The sequence below is a fragment of the Sphaerodactylus townsendi genome, linkage group LG08 (genome assembly GCF_021028975.2).
Source record: "Sphaerodactylus townsendi isolate TG3544 linkage group LG08, MPM_Stown_v2.3, whole genome shotgun sequence".
NCBI lineage: Eukaryota > Metazoa > Chordata > Lepidosauria > Squamata > Sphaerodactylidae > Sphaerodactylus > Sphaerodactylus townsendi.
In genome coordinates, this window is record NC_059432.1 from 91,895,197 (window position 1) to 91,912,853 (window position 17,657).

Here is a 17,657-nt window from a genome sequence, read left to right on the forward strand (position 1 = left end):
TTTCCCACTGCCTCTTTGGTATCGTAAGGCCGTTTCAGGCATTGACTTATTTTCTGTGTTTGGAACAAAGTCCCGTGGCCAACAATGGCGTTGCATAAATAACATCAGAAGCAGCCATCATGGCCAAGGCTATCGGGATAGCAGAAGCACGGAAAACTTGAGGTTTGCTCCCACAAGAGACTGAATATTACATTTGCACTGACTCCTAGTGTTGTAGGGGTAATGATTTTTAAGACACATTTTACTCTTTTGATTTCTCAGTCGGCTTCACGGATGAAGTAATAATCACAGGATTGTTAACTGAGCATGCATACTTCCTTTATTTATTTTAATTTATATTCAAATTTGTCTCAGTGGCTGCACTTTTTTCTTAAGAAATACTTGCTTGTATGCACTCATTATACTCAATACTCACATTTACATCTGTATGGTGAATTAAAACACACAGTGCTGGCAGGATCTAAGAAAGAAACGAAAAAAGGCATTCACAGTTCTGAAGCAGCATTAAAATAATAAAATACCAACAAGAAGTTAAGCGGGATTATTACCTCCTGGATGGTTTCCATTGGTGGAGGTGGATCTTTGTGGCGGCATAAGTTGACCATTACCCAAGTGACATTCCTTAAGAAAGTTATGGGAATAGATGGGCTGATGAAGGACAGCAGAGGCTTCACCACCCCAAGGCTAATTACATAATCTCTACACTGGGGTCCATCACCTGCACAAAACATTAAATTCAGTCAGTGGCACAAAATCCATAAATACCAGTTTAACAAACTACTGTCCATGTTCAGAGTAGCTCATCGTTTGAGACAGTGAATTGGAACTGTTTCCATTTAAATGCAGAAGTATTTGTTGGAAAGGACAGTGCGATTCTGGCACCTTGATTAGTACTTGACAGCCATCCAGAACCTATGAATATCCTTATATAAATAAAACCACATTCAAAAATCCTCAACATTCCTGTAGCATTAAAGTGTCACCTTTAATATCCGTGTATGGCGTAAGACGACCAGAAGGTAACTGTAAGGACTTGCAATCATGTCAAATAATTAAATGACTGAAATGGATTATTATGCCACATACTGAAAGCAAAACTGACAGCCCAGTCCTATAGAGGAGAGTACGAAGTAGGTATGATTATTGTGCTATGTTACTAATCAGTGCCCTGTAACTTGATGACATTTGCATGGGCTATTTGTTATGGACATGTAGGACATCAGTCAACGGAAGACAATGTTGAGAGTGTAAGCTGTGGAATATGATAATTGTACTTCCAGAATCAATGCACTCTGAATCAAAAAACTGGGTACGGACTCCATGGCAGTTCCTATTTCTGTAGACAGAGATCTGTTCTCCAGGTGCTCACCTCTCTTGAGTGTATCCTTTAATTGCTGTGTTATGCTTTTGTACATATTTTACCACTGTTTTTAATTATTTTAATGATGTGGAGTTTGGGGGAGAATTTTATAATGTAATTTTATTGTGCATATTTTAACTTGTTAGCTACCTGGGTGGTCTTTATGAGGACAGGCAGGATATACATTTTGTTAAAAACAACAACATAATTTTCACAAGATTTTTCACAGTGCAGTCACATCTGCACAGTTTGAACGTAAGCACCTTTTGCAAGGAGCAACATCTTATGTACTGGGTTACGTAAGGCTGACAACAGTAACTAGCTATCCTAAGGTAACAGACTTTGTACACAGTCCTACTCAATTTTTGATTTGTCCATTAAACCAATCACAAGGAACAGCAAGTCTATGCAACTGGACAACATATAGTTATAAATACATATGGATATATATGCATCGATATAACCTTCTAAAGGTAAAATGGAAGCATCTTGTACTTTGCCTCTTATTTCTGATCCAACCTTAAAGTAGTTTAAATGTGAATTATTACACAGATGAAGTATCAAAGCACTAGAAAGATTATATTGAAGAATCTAATACATTACTAAAGGTATCAATCACAAGCCTTTATTGGCATTAAAAATACATTACTAACTGAAGTTATTTTTCTCCGTGTGACCAATCTGAATGAACTTTCATGCACCTCATAAAAGATGCTTACGATACATAAAATATTGTGAACACAGCCTTTCTAGACAAAGCAGGGTTTCACATGGTTTGTTAGTTCTTCATCTCAAAAGTAGACTGGAGTTTTTACATACAGTGTAATACTAACCTATGATATTGCCTAGGGCCCACACTGCCTGCTCACAGACATTTTGATGGGGTGAATGCAGAAGCCTCAAAAAAAGAGGGACAGCATCTGCAAAATAAGATAATATTATTAAAATACAACTCTGCTTCTTTGGTACTGTAAACCCTTATTCTGAAAAGCAAAGATTTAGCCATAAGAACATCAGTTATTTTTTTCCTTTTGTTAAGTTTTTAGGAAAAAGATTTGTAATATTTAACCAAAACTTCAGACACTGGTGGTTTTGGAAATCCATTCTTCATTCTTAGATATCAGAATTACAAATCATATCAAGAAGAGGTGCAGAATTTGTATCGTTATCATTCATGTTATCCTTCAAGATTTCAGGGATCCAATGTAGGGAACTGAATTTGTTCAGGGGTGAAGAGTTTCTTCCTTTTCTAACTTCTTTCACAGCACCACAGTGTCCACTATACCTTTCACAGCTAAGGAATGATGCACGAACTGACCCGTCTAAAAGAGATGAATGCAATCTGTTTCAAGCTTATCAGTGCAAAGGCTCAGGAAGAATTTAGGCTCCTGCTTTCTTTGCACTGGCCTAATGCCTGAAGAGTGAGTCTTTAGAAGAACATGGACCGGTGGTTTTCATCATTATTGCTCCTGTGCTGAAGGAGCACTTCTTCTATAGCATATTCTGACCAGGCAAAATTGTATTGGCAACAGTTTTTCTATATTTTTCTCTTACATGAACTGAAGCAGCTAGTGTATATGCACAATTACTTCTGAAACGGGAGAAAAATTCAGCCTTTTGTGTAGGTTCAAAAACTCAACTCAACCCAGTTTAACTATTGCATGTTTACAAGATCATTAGAAGGAATTATAGGGCCCTTTCCACACGGGGCCAAAAACACCGGCCCTTGGGGAGCTGTTCGCACAGGCAGCGCTGCTGCAACGCCGTCCTGTGCGGCACCGAGCGGTGTGAAGGCGCCGTTTTCCACCTGCCTTCCCGAGGGAGGTTTTTAGAAAGCGCCGCCTCCCCATCGGCGCTGTGCAAACAGCACCGCGCCGAAGACGCCGCTTTCCCGTCCCTCCCCCACTCACCTCGTCCTCCAGTGTCGGTCCCTGCAGCCCTTCAGACCGATGCTGGAGGATGAAGTGGGGGGGGGGGGAGACGCAGAAGAGGCGGGTCCATGCAGAGCCGTCTCTTCTGCGCCGGCCTCTGTGGGGGCCGCTCACACGCTCCCATGCGAAAGGCCCCCTCCCCTCCACCGGCATAATTTCTGCCAGTGGAGAGGCGCCCTTTCCATCATGCGGAAAGGGCCTGAGATTAAACTCAAACCACAACGCAAGTGACAATTTCAGTGATCATCTACATAATAAGTCTTCATGATATCCTTCTTTGTTCTACTGCTGCCTTCTTCCTTTTCCAAGCCTGTCCCTTCCACGTCCTCTTCCTTTTTTAAAGTTTTCATTTTTCCCCCCTGCAAATTGGAGTGTCCCCATTTGTACTAAGATTTACCCTAGCTGGACCTACTTTAATTGTATGGAGGTTCTGATCCTCATGCTGAGGGCCATAAAGATCTTGGTGTCTGGAGGGTTCATATTATATTGAGGTTTCTGGGACATAATAGATATAGAAGACTGCAGCATAGCAGTGTTCTAAAAGCAGTTAAAAAACACTACTATGAATTTTGACCAAATTCAGTTGAAAAAATACAGACGTTCCTGTCAAAGAGCCCCATCTGGAAGGTGGGCAAATCTGCAGGTGGAAACAGTATGCGGCCATGCCGGCAGATTACACTTCCTGGGGCACTTACCCTGGTGGAGGGGCAATTCTACCCGTGTGCAGCTGCCTCCCCCCAGTGCTGGGACACGGTGCCAGCATCCCAGTCACTGACAGAGCAGAGGCAGGCCGGGGAAGAGCTGACTTTAGTCAGCTCCCTCCCAGCCATTTGCGGCATTACGCTGGTGGCCAGGAATTTAGACTTATGGGTCCCTTTTGGGCAGTATATTGAGCCCCACAGAGGCTTCGAGGCGTTGGGGAGGATTTTTCATTTTCCCCCACACCACTGGGAAGCACCTTTTTTGGAGGGGGGTAGGGGGTGGCTGTGATACTGCAGCTGGGCGCCTGACTCTTGAATGGGGATGAACATACTCAAATGTTAACCAAAGACCTACATGAGCCAGTAACTATCAATTCTGGTGGGAAAATGGAAACTGTGGGAGATCCCCCCACAACTGTTACTCAAACCCAGTTAAATTAAGAACCCCATTGTACATAATAGGATTTGTACCAATGTACAACTCACATACAACATGCAATGCGTTTACTTGTTCTAAATTTCATTGACGGTATATAAAGACAACTACAGCCAGTATATTGAAACTCATCTCTGCAGCGGTAGGAGAAATTTTATTTTTAACTATGCGTGCCTGTTTGAAAAGGTAGTTGACATTTTTCCAACTGCAATTTATGCAAAGAACCTAAAACTGTTTGCACTAAGAGAGCTTGAACAAAGCAGTGTTGTTTCTTAACAGCATCAAGAAGCAAAAATATTTTTACAATACTGATGTTCCAAGTCAATCAATTACTTCCAAATATCACAGAAAGGAAGCATATTCAGCACCTTTCAAATTATAACTTTTAACCTATTGCTTTGCACTGGTGAACAATGCTGAGCAAGAAATGCAATGTGTGTACAGTTTTACTCCATTACTTGATCTTCAAAGGAATGTTTGTAAGTTTTACTATACACATTAATGCACTCCCTACTATTAAATAGTGATAAACTTACTGGATTGAACTACAGCCTGTGTTTGTTCAGAGGTTCCAGACGCAATATTTGTCAATGCCCATGCTGCTTCAAACTGTAAAGAGGGACTGTTGGGAAAAAAAAGTTTAGTTTTATTTCAATATTTTCAAGTGCCTCATCTAGCAAAGAACATTTCACAACCAATAAATATCTTTAAGACAGTCTTAAGAGGGTAGAAAGATGGGATATAAATTTTGCCAAATAAAACAGAACAATACTCACTTGTCGTCTCTTTCAAGACAATGAACTAATATGGGTAATATTCCAGATTTTATTAAGTCATCGATTGGTGGGTTGCGATCACTTGATAGTAGTTTTCTGTTTCAGAGCACATTGGAGAAAGAGAAAAAGAACATTGCAGGCAACATTCACACTGTTCCAACAAAACTAGCATAAGTTTTCAAAAAGAAAACTAGCATTAGTATCCAAAAATATTATTTATTCTAGCACATCCCCTTTCTTCTCTTTAAATGCTATAATGCAGGAATTCTCACTGTGGTGCCCATGAGTGTCCCGGGGCCCATTTCCCCCTTTCCTGATGCCTACAAAGTGTTCTTAGAAAGTGGGCAGTGCCAGGTTGGGCTTTTGCCTACAAGGATTCTCACTGCCACTGGAGATTCGATCAGCTGTGCAGCCTTTCAAAACATTGCTCTGGCAGCAATTGCACCCCCACAGCACAAGGATCTTCACTATGTGACTAAAGGTAAGCATCAGCAAGCCTTTTGCGGCAGGTATTTTGCGACTGCAAATGATGTGTCAGAATTTAAAATGTACCCACAAGGTCAAAAAGGTTAGGGACCACTGCTCAAACTATTAGAAAATCGGCAGGAATTACCCTAATGCTCCCTCACTCGTAACTGCTACAATTTAAATAATTTTAAGAGTTATTCTAACCTATTTTGACTGTCTTAGATACTGTTTTTTTATCCTACTGCTCCTAAAACTGATTCCTCTACCATGCCTTAAATAGAATAAATCTGGATTAAACTGACAGAAATACAAAGGCAAGCAAAACTATCCATGTGCTACCTTTTAAAAGGACACAACACAACCCCTTTTTAAAACTTGACAAGATCTCTCCTACAGGCAAATACCCTTAGGTCAAAGAGTTAAAGATCTTAAAGCCTCAAATTATTTTCATTACTACAAAGTACACTGTAGAAACTGCCATGGTAAAACTGGAAAAGCAAGGGCGTTTTGCTCTTACCTTGCAGCCTGGACTGCACTTAACTGGACACCTTGGTTGTCACTTGAAGCATTCTACAACAAAAAGTTCAGGGATCACGACCTTTACGATTTATCAAGTGTGGAGGAGAATGAAAAATAAGGGTTATGTTTACCTGCACTATCGCCTCCAGAGAGGTGTTTTGCTACAACAAATTAGAAATTGCAGATGTTAGAAATGAGCCCTTTGGGGGAGGGCAGCTTAAAAATCGAATAAATAAATAAATAAAGGCATACAAAGAACTGTTTATGCATATTATATTACTTCAGTTCTTACCACTCTGAAATCACCATCTATATCAGAATCTTCACAGATATCTTCGTTCGGTACATTTCTTCTCTTTAGCAGATGTTCGTCTCTCTTAGTCTTTTGATAAGAAAATATATTGTTACATTCCAGCAAACAATATTTGCCAAAGTTTAAACAGAAAAAGAAGGATATGCACAAAGATCATGGAACAGCAGCTACAGAAGAAGAAGAGCACCATTCAGAACAGCAACTACCCATCCCTTGAAACCTCCCACAGTTTCTAAGAGCGCATGCCAGCTATTCTTTTCAGAAGACCTAATACTATTTGGATACACTGAATTCACAGCAGCCTATTTATTTCTCAAACATTTTCTTGTGTTATATATGCCACAGACAAGTCATCCAAAAAGAACTTATACATCTATTGTACCTAGAGATTTTTCAAAAATTAAGAGTCCAAAGCATAATAAAAAATACTTATTATGGAGCCAGAAAATAATATGAGCAAATGCCCACCTCTTACGTGCTGAGCTTAAAGTAATCCATTATTATGCATGGAAAACAATGGTACGGTTTTAAGCAGTAGTCTTAGTAGAGCTCAAATGCTTTATGTGAAGCTGGATAAAGGTGAAGCAGATCAAGTGAAAGCAGGTTCCTGCTAAAGCTGTTTACCTATCTGAATGACAACCAGGGCTAGAAAAAGTCTTGAATAGTAAGGGAAAAGAAAGGCTTCAGGGCTTATTCTAAAGCTTAGTAATAAAAATGCCACCAAGCAACATAGGTTGATAATACAGTGTACAGTTCTCATTAACTGTATTCAGAAAGGATATTGTATGACTGCAAAAAGTACAGAGAAAGTCAACTATTGATCAAAGGATTGGAACATCTTTCATAGGAGAAAAGTTGGCATTTTTAGCTTAAGAAAAAGGCAACTAGAGGGAAAAAGGGTAACAGAATGATTAGCTTTGTACAAAGTGAAATTTCTCCTAATGTTACAAGTTAACATATAGTTGTATTCTCTGAAAGATATGCTATTAGTCATATTGCATATTAATTTATCTATCAACAAATTGTAGCCAGGACAGTTATATAATCTCTCCAAGGTCTCAAACAGCAAACTTCTATATTTTGATGGGGAAAAAAGATGTCATGTCCCGGTCATGAGCTTGAGGAAATCTATATCAGAGATCCCCAAACATTTTGATCCTGCGGTTTAACCCATCAAACCTGTATTTTAACTTGAAGGTAAAGAAAAAGCTGAAGGCAGTAAAAAATAAAGTCAAAATATATTATTAAGTGGCTTGAAAAATGGAACTAATCTTGATGATTGCGTTCCTTTTAGTAGAAGCTGGCAATTTTAGTCAAATTATGAAATACGTTCCACAGAGTGCACCATGACAAGGAAGAGGAGAAAGCCTGTATAGGAGTATAAAGATAAACGTAGTCCCTTGTGCAAGAACCAGGTCATTACTGACTCATGCGGTGATGTCACATCACAACGTTTATGAGGCAGACTTTGTTTTACAGGGTGGTCTGCCATCACGTTTCCCACTCATGTACACTTTTACCCCAAGCAGGTTGGATACTCGTTTTACTGACCTTGGAAGGCTAAGTCAACCTGGAGTCAGTTTTCTGAAACTGACTTCCATTGGAATCCAACTCAGATCATGAGCAGAGCTTGGACTGCAGTATTACAGCTTACCACTCTGCATCACAGGATTTTCATATACAGGGACAAGAATACAGGAGACATAAAAAGCCCTCTCTTTCTCTATGATGTCTGAACACAGGATCTGAGCACACGGAGGCCACGGCAGTTCAAACAATTAGTAGTGAAAATATTTTCAAAATCTTACCTTTCTTAATTCCACAACTACTTCATTTCGTTGTCTTCTCATTGTCTGAAAGAGTCAAGACAAGACAATTACATCCTGCTCGCAACATTCATTAAGACATAGTCCAGAAATATTTCTGAAATAATTGTTACAAGAGAGTGTAATTTTCACTTTGTATTCTTTCAAACAGTTCCCAAGGAGTTTAAAAAAGAAACCATGTCTCACTTGTGCCTGACTAGATATCATTTGTTTGAAATCATTTCTTTCTATTCCATTCCAGTTACTAACTTTGTTTACTAGCCTGCACACTTCCATGAGAGACATATTTCCAACTTTAATACTGCCCTATGAACTAAGGATGTACTATTAATCTATATTCACTTGCCTCATACTCCAGGTACAGGAGTAAAAGGAAGGAACTTTCCCCCTTTACTATAATCCCCATTATTACTGCAGTATGATCCCAAGTTTGGAATAGAACAGCTTATGTTATTCACTTGCATCTTTCTAATACTTGAAAATATTAGACCGAAATTAAAATTTCTGGATGTGGCATACAGTACTGACAGATTTAAACACTTGCTCCAACTCTGTAATTAAGATTTAGTCCAATCTCTCTGTACAGGAGACAACCTATGATACAACATCCATACCACATTGCACAATACACCAGATAATATTTTAAGCATTCATCTTTAAGTCAATATGCACTTCATGCATAATACTTTTTGCCTGTCAGCAAGAAGACCCATTCATTCACAATGGTCTTAAAAAGAACAGCCAGCCAACAAGAAGCATGTGGTTCTTGTTATAGAATTAGGTAAAAAGATGTGTTCCAACGAGTTACAAGTGACTTTGCAGACTAAGATCTTAAATGTATGCAACATTTGTTTCTATAAACAAGCCAGCTTTCAGATAGTTAACTATATTTTAAGATAGATATAACAAATTCAGTCAAGAGTTGTTTTATACATTCTCAGCCCTGATGTTAAAAACCATGCAGCCGTCCTGCATCTACCTTCCAAGTAGTTTGTCCAGGGCCCTTCAATGGAAATTAATGAATCAGATTAAAGGCACTGCTACACATCAATATTAAGCTATCTAGTATAAGAACACAGCATTCTAAATATAGGAAGACCTCTTGCATAGCTCTGTCACTACAACTTTGACGCAGTTTGTTAACTTAAGCGCAGAGGATTAAGCCTGAAAGGATCCTTCCCTCCCCAATTCAACATTAAATCCCAGCAGATATATTCTTCTCTGCTAACCACCTAAAAGCCAATCAAGGAAAGCAAAATAAAGGAACAAGAAAAGAAGACCACCTTTCAATAAAATAGGTTTTAAGTGGCTGTCAGTCTGGCACAGTGCAGTGACTGAGAACATAAACTGGGAAGTTTCCAATTCAGTCAGGCAGCCCACTCCATAGCCCTGGGTGGCTGCAGATGGTGCCACCCCTCCACCTGCTATACGGTTTTCTAGCAGCAGGGAGATGGTGAATCCCCCCGCCAAAAAAAACCAAACACCTTGCTGCCAGAAAACCCTCCATAGGATTTAATGGATTTACACCACCCCAAAGGGTGGCATAGGTTCCTGGCCCAGGTCACAGCGCAACTGGCCACAAATCTGGGGTAGAAAGCAACTAACATCTCCACCATGCTCCCAGAGGGCAAATCCCCCAGTGTCAGCCCAAACTGCTTCCAGGAGTCACTTTGCCACCTGCCCCTACCTTCCTCGAGTGGCCCTTCAGCCAGACAAGCCACAGCTCTACAATACAAGGGTAAGAAAACTAGTTTCCCTTGCAGGTTTAGTGTACCAAGTTACTATGAACCTGGTACATGAACATCAGAACACTCGAAAATCCTATGTTCCAAGTATCAATTTAAGCCATAAGAAATGGGCTTCTGTTACAGACATGACACTGAGTGGTTGTGCCTGGCTTGGCTCAGCCAGGCACCAAAGCTCAAGTGTGTCGTTCTGAAAATTGCTGCAAAAGCCTCCCCAGATGAAGGGGAGAGCCAGAGAAGCCACATGTACTCCTAAAGCGATCTCTTCAAGCAGGATCGCACGGAAGCACTCACTACAGAAGTTTGCTGGAGTTAAGAAACTGAAGGTGGTGGCAATTGCCATCTTTTCCAACTTAAGCTATCGACCCCCTTTGGGAGGAAACATCCAAACCATGTATCCCTTTCACATGGAATAAAGATATAAAGAAACTGAGAAAGGAGTCCTTCCTAAAAGAAATGATGAATGACTGTAGAACGTAGAAAAAGAGTTTAAAGAAAACTATATTAAAAGACAGTCTCAGAGGAGAAAGCATTTAAATGAGAAAGCTGTTTTAAGAGAAAACCCCCAGATCTTTTCCCTCTCAGTTGGCTGGTTGCCAAAACTAAACTGGAAAAGAAACACTTTACTATTACATCACCAGCTAGCTACTAAAAATGTGGAAATGGACATCTAGTGGAACTTATGAATATGGCAGAAACCAGAAAGGGATCTGCATTCCTTGAAATAACTGCAAGTCTTAAGAGAATATCTGCCAGCATGCTTAGAGCAAAATGAGACTCCCTGAAAGACTCTTGTCAATAACAACATACCAAAAATGATGTTACAGCTTAGTAAAGGTATTCAAGAGATGAAAGGTCAATTCCAGAAAGCAGAACAGATGGAGGAGAAAGTGAAAAAGACCAAAGAGGAAGTAAAATCCTTAAAGCAAGAGATGGACTCTGCACAATTGGAGGTTAAAATACAAGACTCAACCATTCTTCAACTGGAATATCAACTCAAAAAGAAGGCCTTAAAACTGAGAAAAGTACCAGAGGATTCAAATCCAGCAAAAGCAGAGTTAAATGAAAAAAATCTCGCAGTTCTGGCTAAAAACATTTGAAAGACGATATGGCCCCAGCATGCTTTAAAAACATCAGTATATCAGCTGAGCATTTTAGGCACATCCATTCAGGTTTTTCTTAAAATGTTAATTTTGCATAAGTAAAGATTCTGCAATCCACTCATTTGGCTAAGGCATTGGCAAAAAAAGAGAAAGGGACAATAGCTTAGCCATCAATGAAAATACAATTTGTAAAAATGACAAGAGGACTTTGAGACACACTGAAAAGTTTAAAAACTTCGTAACATCTCATTTAATCCCGGAGATATATCATGCACTTACTGTTCAGTGCCTCCCTGTACTCAGACCCCTAGAAATCTCAAATTTTACACAAAAAACACCTTGGTTCAGAAAAAAACAACACAAGAACTGAAACAAGAAAGTTTGTCTGAATCTCTTGCATAATCTCTTACACAACCTTATAGTAGGTGGGATAACATTATCTGCAAGTACAAAGACCAGGGATCTTTCCTGGGGATCTCCCTGCCACCTTCCACCAGTCCCACTGAACCCTGGGAAACTTGATTTCTTGAGAATGCAGGTCTACAGCCTACATGGACTTTCTCCACACAGGTTAGGCAGTTACACTGAAGGGAAAAAATGGGGACAAAAATCACCCTCTCCTTCTTCCATTAACACAGCCCCACTGACAAGAGACAGAAGGACAATTTTATAGTCCCCCTCCAGCCACATCAGTGCATGTGAATTTCAACACCCTGGGATTCAACTGCCTCAAGATCAAATGGGACTACTTTGAGCAGGACATGTGTGCACTATCCTACTCAATTCAAGGAAAAGTATCCTCATGAGAAAATACATATAGGCACCGTGTCCTTCTGTAATTCATTTTCTGCATGATTATGGTATCTTATGTTTTAGTTTTGGGGCCGTATTTTTATTAATTTTATTTATTTGCTGAGACTCAAGGCAAATGTGTGCACATTTTTCCCCAATTCTGTAACTTCAGCCCTACTACATAATTACTTGTGCACTCCAAATTGTTTTTTATATTTTATAATTTGCTTTGAGTTTCAGCAAATAAATAAAAATCAGCCCACAAGGCTTTCGTCTCCACAAGGAATCCAAACAAACCTCACAGCAGCAAAACGTTTAGTGCACCAGTGAAGACACCTAATCAAAGTGTATCCTCATAGAAGTGGTTCATAAATTATGATGTATTAAGAACCAACCATTATCTGACATTTAAAATTTCTGATTGGAATGTGGGACGGTGTTCACAATTATTCTGAATTAGAATTCAATTGCTGCATTTGTTCTCTGTGGCCATGATCAACATCAACATTACAGATCTAAATTCCTTCCCCAATTATTTAAATTTCCACTGAAGCCACTGGCACTCTGGAAAACACAAGCAGCTTTCCAATTAAATCTGAAGATCTAAATTGAAGAGTTGCCTTTTCAGCATGCAACAGGATCGCCAAACAAACTCCTAACTCCACAGTATTTTTCTCTATTATTGTTTCACTATTTTAAAGTACACCAGTGTTTACTGTTTTAGATAATATTGCTTGGGCTTCTGAAATATACCTCCCCACTCCCCTAATCTTATAGCACAACTATCTGGGCTGTCAAATTACTTGATTGGTCGACATTTCCTCTAATTTTTATTTATTTTCCCCCACAGAATGTACCGGTAGTTAAAATTTAACATTCTAATACAAAGGTACCCACACTACCAAGGCCCTTTAAAATTAATACACTGCACAGTGGATACCACAAACCTGGTTTAGAGAAGGAACCCCTCAATATTCCAGAAGTTTAATCCTCAATCTTCTCCAAGGCCAACCTGAGCACATAAGCAAGCCAAAGGCTGCCCCAATCGAAGTAATTTTAGGCACTTCCATGAAAATAGTATAGAATCTAAAATATATTCTCAGGATTTCCTCAACACAATTGCATGAAATCAGTTATAATCAAGACCTGGTATCTTCAGTGATACTATAAAGTATCTTGTGGTATATCTTACAATGTGTAGTAACAAAGGGCTGGTCAATTTATCTTGGGCAGGCTTTCAACACTGCCCCTCTTTCCCATGCAAACTGAAGAAAGGCCTGCAGTGTAGGACAGCTTCGCCCAAATGTAGTTGTCCTAGTTCTAGAACCAGCCAAAGGATATACAAAACATACAGTTAAAGCTGGATTTGTGGGTACCTTAACTGGACTAGTCTCTTTGTGCCTCAGACCAACGTCCCAGGATCAATGGGCAAATAACCATTTTTTCAAAGACACCGATTCTTTCATTCACTTTCAAACGGACCTTATGTTATAACTATTATGACATGGTTTCTCATAAGCATATTTTACTGCAATTTTAAGTACAATGCTCTTCTAAAGATTTATTCAAATTATTTTCTTCCCTAATACTGACAGAAAGGGTTACTACACACATAAGATCTTCCAAGCAACAGTTAATAGATTAAGATGCTGGTCTGGGGCCCATGCAGTGCCCCAGGAAGCTGCTGTCAAGAGACAGATCTTTCCTGCCTCTTCCTTTCCCCTAGCAGTCACTTGTAAGCACTGTATAGGTACTGCTGGTGGTTGGGGGGGGGGGGGGGGGGGCGACGACAATGTAGACTGAGTTGCACAAAACTGGTAACTGTAGAAGGAATAAGTTGAAATCCTGTGTCTAGCATCAGCAAAGTCTCTATAAGAGGAAGACTTCTTGAACTGGCAGAAAAGCGGCACAGGATTCAACTCATATGATCTAGCAAAAATCTCAGAGAAGTTATTCTCAAAATAACAGGAAGTATCAGGTGCTATTTACTGGCACAAATCATGCTTTCTACCAAGCTTTTTCTTACATCCCATCACAGAGGCCACATGCTTGCCAAGAATCGTATCCGCAAAAATAATACTTTGAGAGGCAGCGTTGTATCTAGGATCTGGAAGACCCAGGGCTGAATCCACACTCAGCCATAGAAGTTTGTCGGGTGACCTTGCGCCAGTCGGTCTCTTACCCTAACCTCCCTTGCAGAGGAGCTGCTGAGAAAATAAAATGGTAGAGTGGCGAATGATATTGAAAGCTGGTTCAGTCTCCACTGGGGACAAAAGCAGGGTAAATAATGAAGCAAATAATAAATGTTTGTCTCTGCAAAACTCATGAGATGTCTACCAATTTGATAGCATCTCAGATGAAATTTTTTTGAGTTATATTCTCCCACCTAAGTCTTCTCTGAAAATTCTAATAAAACTATTACTAATATGAATGTCTGGAATAAACCTATCTATTCAAAAAGTGCACAAGTGCAGAGGTGGTTGCAAAGGCAGCTAGATTTTGGGTGACTCAAGGTCAATCAAATAAAATACTGTGAAATCCATGAACTGATCTCCTGAGCATTTTTAAATCAGTAAACAGCAGCTGTAAGTCTCCTGATTTGATGTTTAACGCTGACCTCAAATTCCTCCCACCCCATCTGCAAGTTATCTGCACTGCCAAGAAAGAGCATATAGAAGACGACGAATAGTTTAGACTTATACCCCCTCCTTCCTCTCCTGTAAGGAGACTCAAAGGGGTTTACAATCTCCTTTCCTTCCCCCACCCTCAACAAACACCCTGTGAGGTGGGTGGGGCTGAGAGACCTCTGAAGAATTTGTGACTAGCCCAAGGTCACCCAGCTGGCGTGTGTTGGGAGTGCACAGACTAATCTAGTTCCCTAGATAAGGCTCCACAGTTTAAGTGCCAGAGTGGGGAATCAAACCCGGTTCCACAGATTAGAGTGCACCTGCTCTTTACCACTACGCCACTGCTGGGTAATATACAGGCCTTTATGTTTCCCCAAACAAAGCAAATAGCTCAAGGCCATCTGAAGTAGGAAAAATAGAAATATTACCCTCTCCCCAAAGCCACAGTCTTGTTCTGATTTAGGAAGGCCAACAATTATTTACCAATTTTAAAATGCTTGGAAGATCTATTCCCATTCTCCCATCATTTTCATTTCACCTTCCATGATCAGATACTTTCAATAATGGGAAGTTCATTTGTGTTCCAGGAGCAATGGGTTCAGACTTGCTTCCTGAAGCGCCAGGGAAGTGGAACTTGAAACCATGAAGCATCCATCTTGATACACTATTTGTTACACTATTATCCAACTTATGGGTAGAGGGAGAACCAGCCTGGTATAGTGGTTAAGGTGACAGACCAGGACCTGGGAAATCCAGATTCAAGTCTCCACCTGTGCCATAAAAACTTGCTGGGTGACCTTGGGTCAATCATACACTCTCAGCACAGACCCTGGCTAGTAATTGGATGGAAGACCAGGGTTGTGACATGAAGGCAAACCACCTTTGAATGCTTCTTACCTTAATAACCCTACAGGGTCACCATAGGTCAGCTGTGACTTGGTAGCTAAAAAGATTTTAAAAATGTATAGAGGATTTCATATGTAGAGTGTGGCCGGAAAGAGGATAAAACAAGTTCCTAGCACCACAATTTGATGCTATGATGCTACAAACTTTGTCTCTTCTGCATGACAGGCAGTCTACCTCATGATTTAATTCTGAACACTATAAGGAGCATATCTCTGAACTAAAATATAGGCGCAATGGAGATGCAGAACTTTGGCATGAGAATGCACACCACAGAAAGTAACCAAGAGAAGGGCTGGTAACCAATCTTACTCGACCTTTTAATAGTTTTTTGAAAAAAGTGTTCATTGTATCAGGAAATCTCCAGTTTTAATGCGTTCTAAAGATACATGTCAAGACCATGACAAATCTTACAAAATGGTTTAAATATTTCATAAACATTGTAAATAAGATAAGCAGTATAAAAATTATTATTTATTATTTATTTATTATTTCACATTTATAGTCCACCATCCTCCAAATGGGTGGATCTCTCTGCTACGATGGATCCACTATGCAGCAGAACCTGGAACCATATCTCCCCAAAGAAATCTGTAGGGGAGTCACAGAGAAGCCAGGGGCAATCTGAAATACAAACGTGCCTTCTCTCATCGCTTGCGAACATTAACTATAATGTAGGGAACAAGACAGCATCAGTATGCTGACAGCAATATTTCTACATACTGCTCACACACATACTATGTGCTATACAAAGCCAGTCATGAAGTGACACAAGCGGAACCAGAAGTTTTCAGGTATATCTGGACAGGAGCAGGGAGATCTGGGAACCTAACTGACAGAATCAGGTCAATAGTCTTATCAGTCTCCCTAGTGATTCTACACACTGCTAAAACTATGTTCAAATGAGAGGTAACAGCAGCATCTACTTATATCAGGGTGGCCTTCCACACTTGATTATATCCCGAACGAGGCTGTGGTAAGACATTCGTAAGCCATACTGTTTTTGAAAGGAGAGCATAAACAGGCAACCTAACAAGCAGGGTTTGGAAATATTTCTCACAGTGAACCACCTGGTGAAATGTCACTAACGTTCCTTCCCTACTTCATTTCCATGTTGACAGCAGCCTGAGCAGCATTAACCTTTCCAAACACAATGCCTCTCCATTAATAGCATTTTGAAAAAAAAATGCCCGGGCTCCAAAAAGACAGGCAGGCTTCTCATAAGAGCGTTCCACATTTCTCCCAGCGACCGTGCAGCAAAGTCAGAGAACCGGCTTATTCTTTTTAACGTGGCATGATTAAGCAATTTCAACTAAACAGCATCCCTGAAGATTTATTTCTCCCAGCGTGCGGGCTAAAAGAAGGGCCACCTTCCTAAGCCTCCACAGCGCCGAGGCCTTACCCCCTCGCTTGATAAACGTGCATGCGGGTGGTGGGGAACAAATGCACGTGACACCTGACAAGCTCATGGACAGAGTAGGTGGGGAGGAGGGGGCGCCTCCACCCACTCCAGAGGCGGCGGCAGCAGCAGCACCACCAGCCCGTTTTCTTCTTTCCTTCCTCTTCACCTACTTATTGCCACCACCGAGGAGGCTGATTCAGAAAGTCGCAGGGCAGAAATGATGCGAGTGGGGAGGAAGAACCCAAACTCCAACGCGCAGGTCTCCTCCGGGATGTCAGACTTCCTCCAATCGCCCTATTTGTCTTCTGGTTCTCGGGACGCTTGAGAACACAAACTCCAGTCTCCATCGGAGCGTCCTCTCGACAAACCTGAAACCTCCCATATATTTTCCCCTCGTTGGCCCGTCTTTATCCTCACCCTAAAACAGTATTTCAGCGAGTCCTTCGCCCACCCCGCTCCTTTCTGTAGCGTTTCCCGTCGGAGAGGGAAAGGGGGGACACGAGGCGGCGCCCTCCTCTTCCCACCTCTCAGGGCCGAGGGAGAAAGGACTCCCCACAGTCCGTTCCCGCCGCGACCTCCATAGCCGGCGGTGCCTCTACTGGGCAGGCCCCGCCGCCCCCACCGCGGGAGAGGAGCGAAGACGCCACAGCTGAGGCCTCCTTCCTTCCTGCCTGCCTTCCCTCCCTCCCTCCCGGGCCTGTCCTCCGGCCGCCTAAGCCTGCCCACCGGGCCCCTCCCCGTGCCCAAGCGGGGCA

General features: G+C 41.0%; 1 protein-coding gene across 1 annotated transcript in view; it reads right to left on the minus strand.

Moving 5' to 3' along the window:
- Positions 1-17,657, minus strand: part of KPNA4 (karyopherin subunit alpha 4) — a 28,096-nt gene that overhangs the window by 10,034 nt on the left and 405 nt on the right. The window contains exons 2-10 of the mRNA XM_048505386.1: positions 8,313-8,357; positions 6,484-6,573; positions 6,323-6,352; positions 6,190-6,242; positions 5,205-5,300; positions 4,965-5,050; positions 2,194-2,280; positions 549-718; positions 416-460 (exon numbers count right to left, since the gene is read on the minus strand). Coding sequence (XP_048361343.1) covers positions 416-460; positions 549-718; positions 2,194-2,280; positions 4,965-5,050; positions 5,205-5,300; positions 6,190-6,242; positions 6,323-6,352; positions 6,484-6,573; positions 8,313-8,357 — 702 coding nt within the window. The remainder of the gene's footprint in view (positions 1-415; positions 461-548; positions 719-2,193; positions 2,281-4,964; positions 5,051-5,204; positions 5,301-6,189; positions 6,243-6,322; positions 6,353-6,483; positions 6,574-8,312; positions 8,358-17,657) is intronic.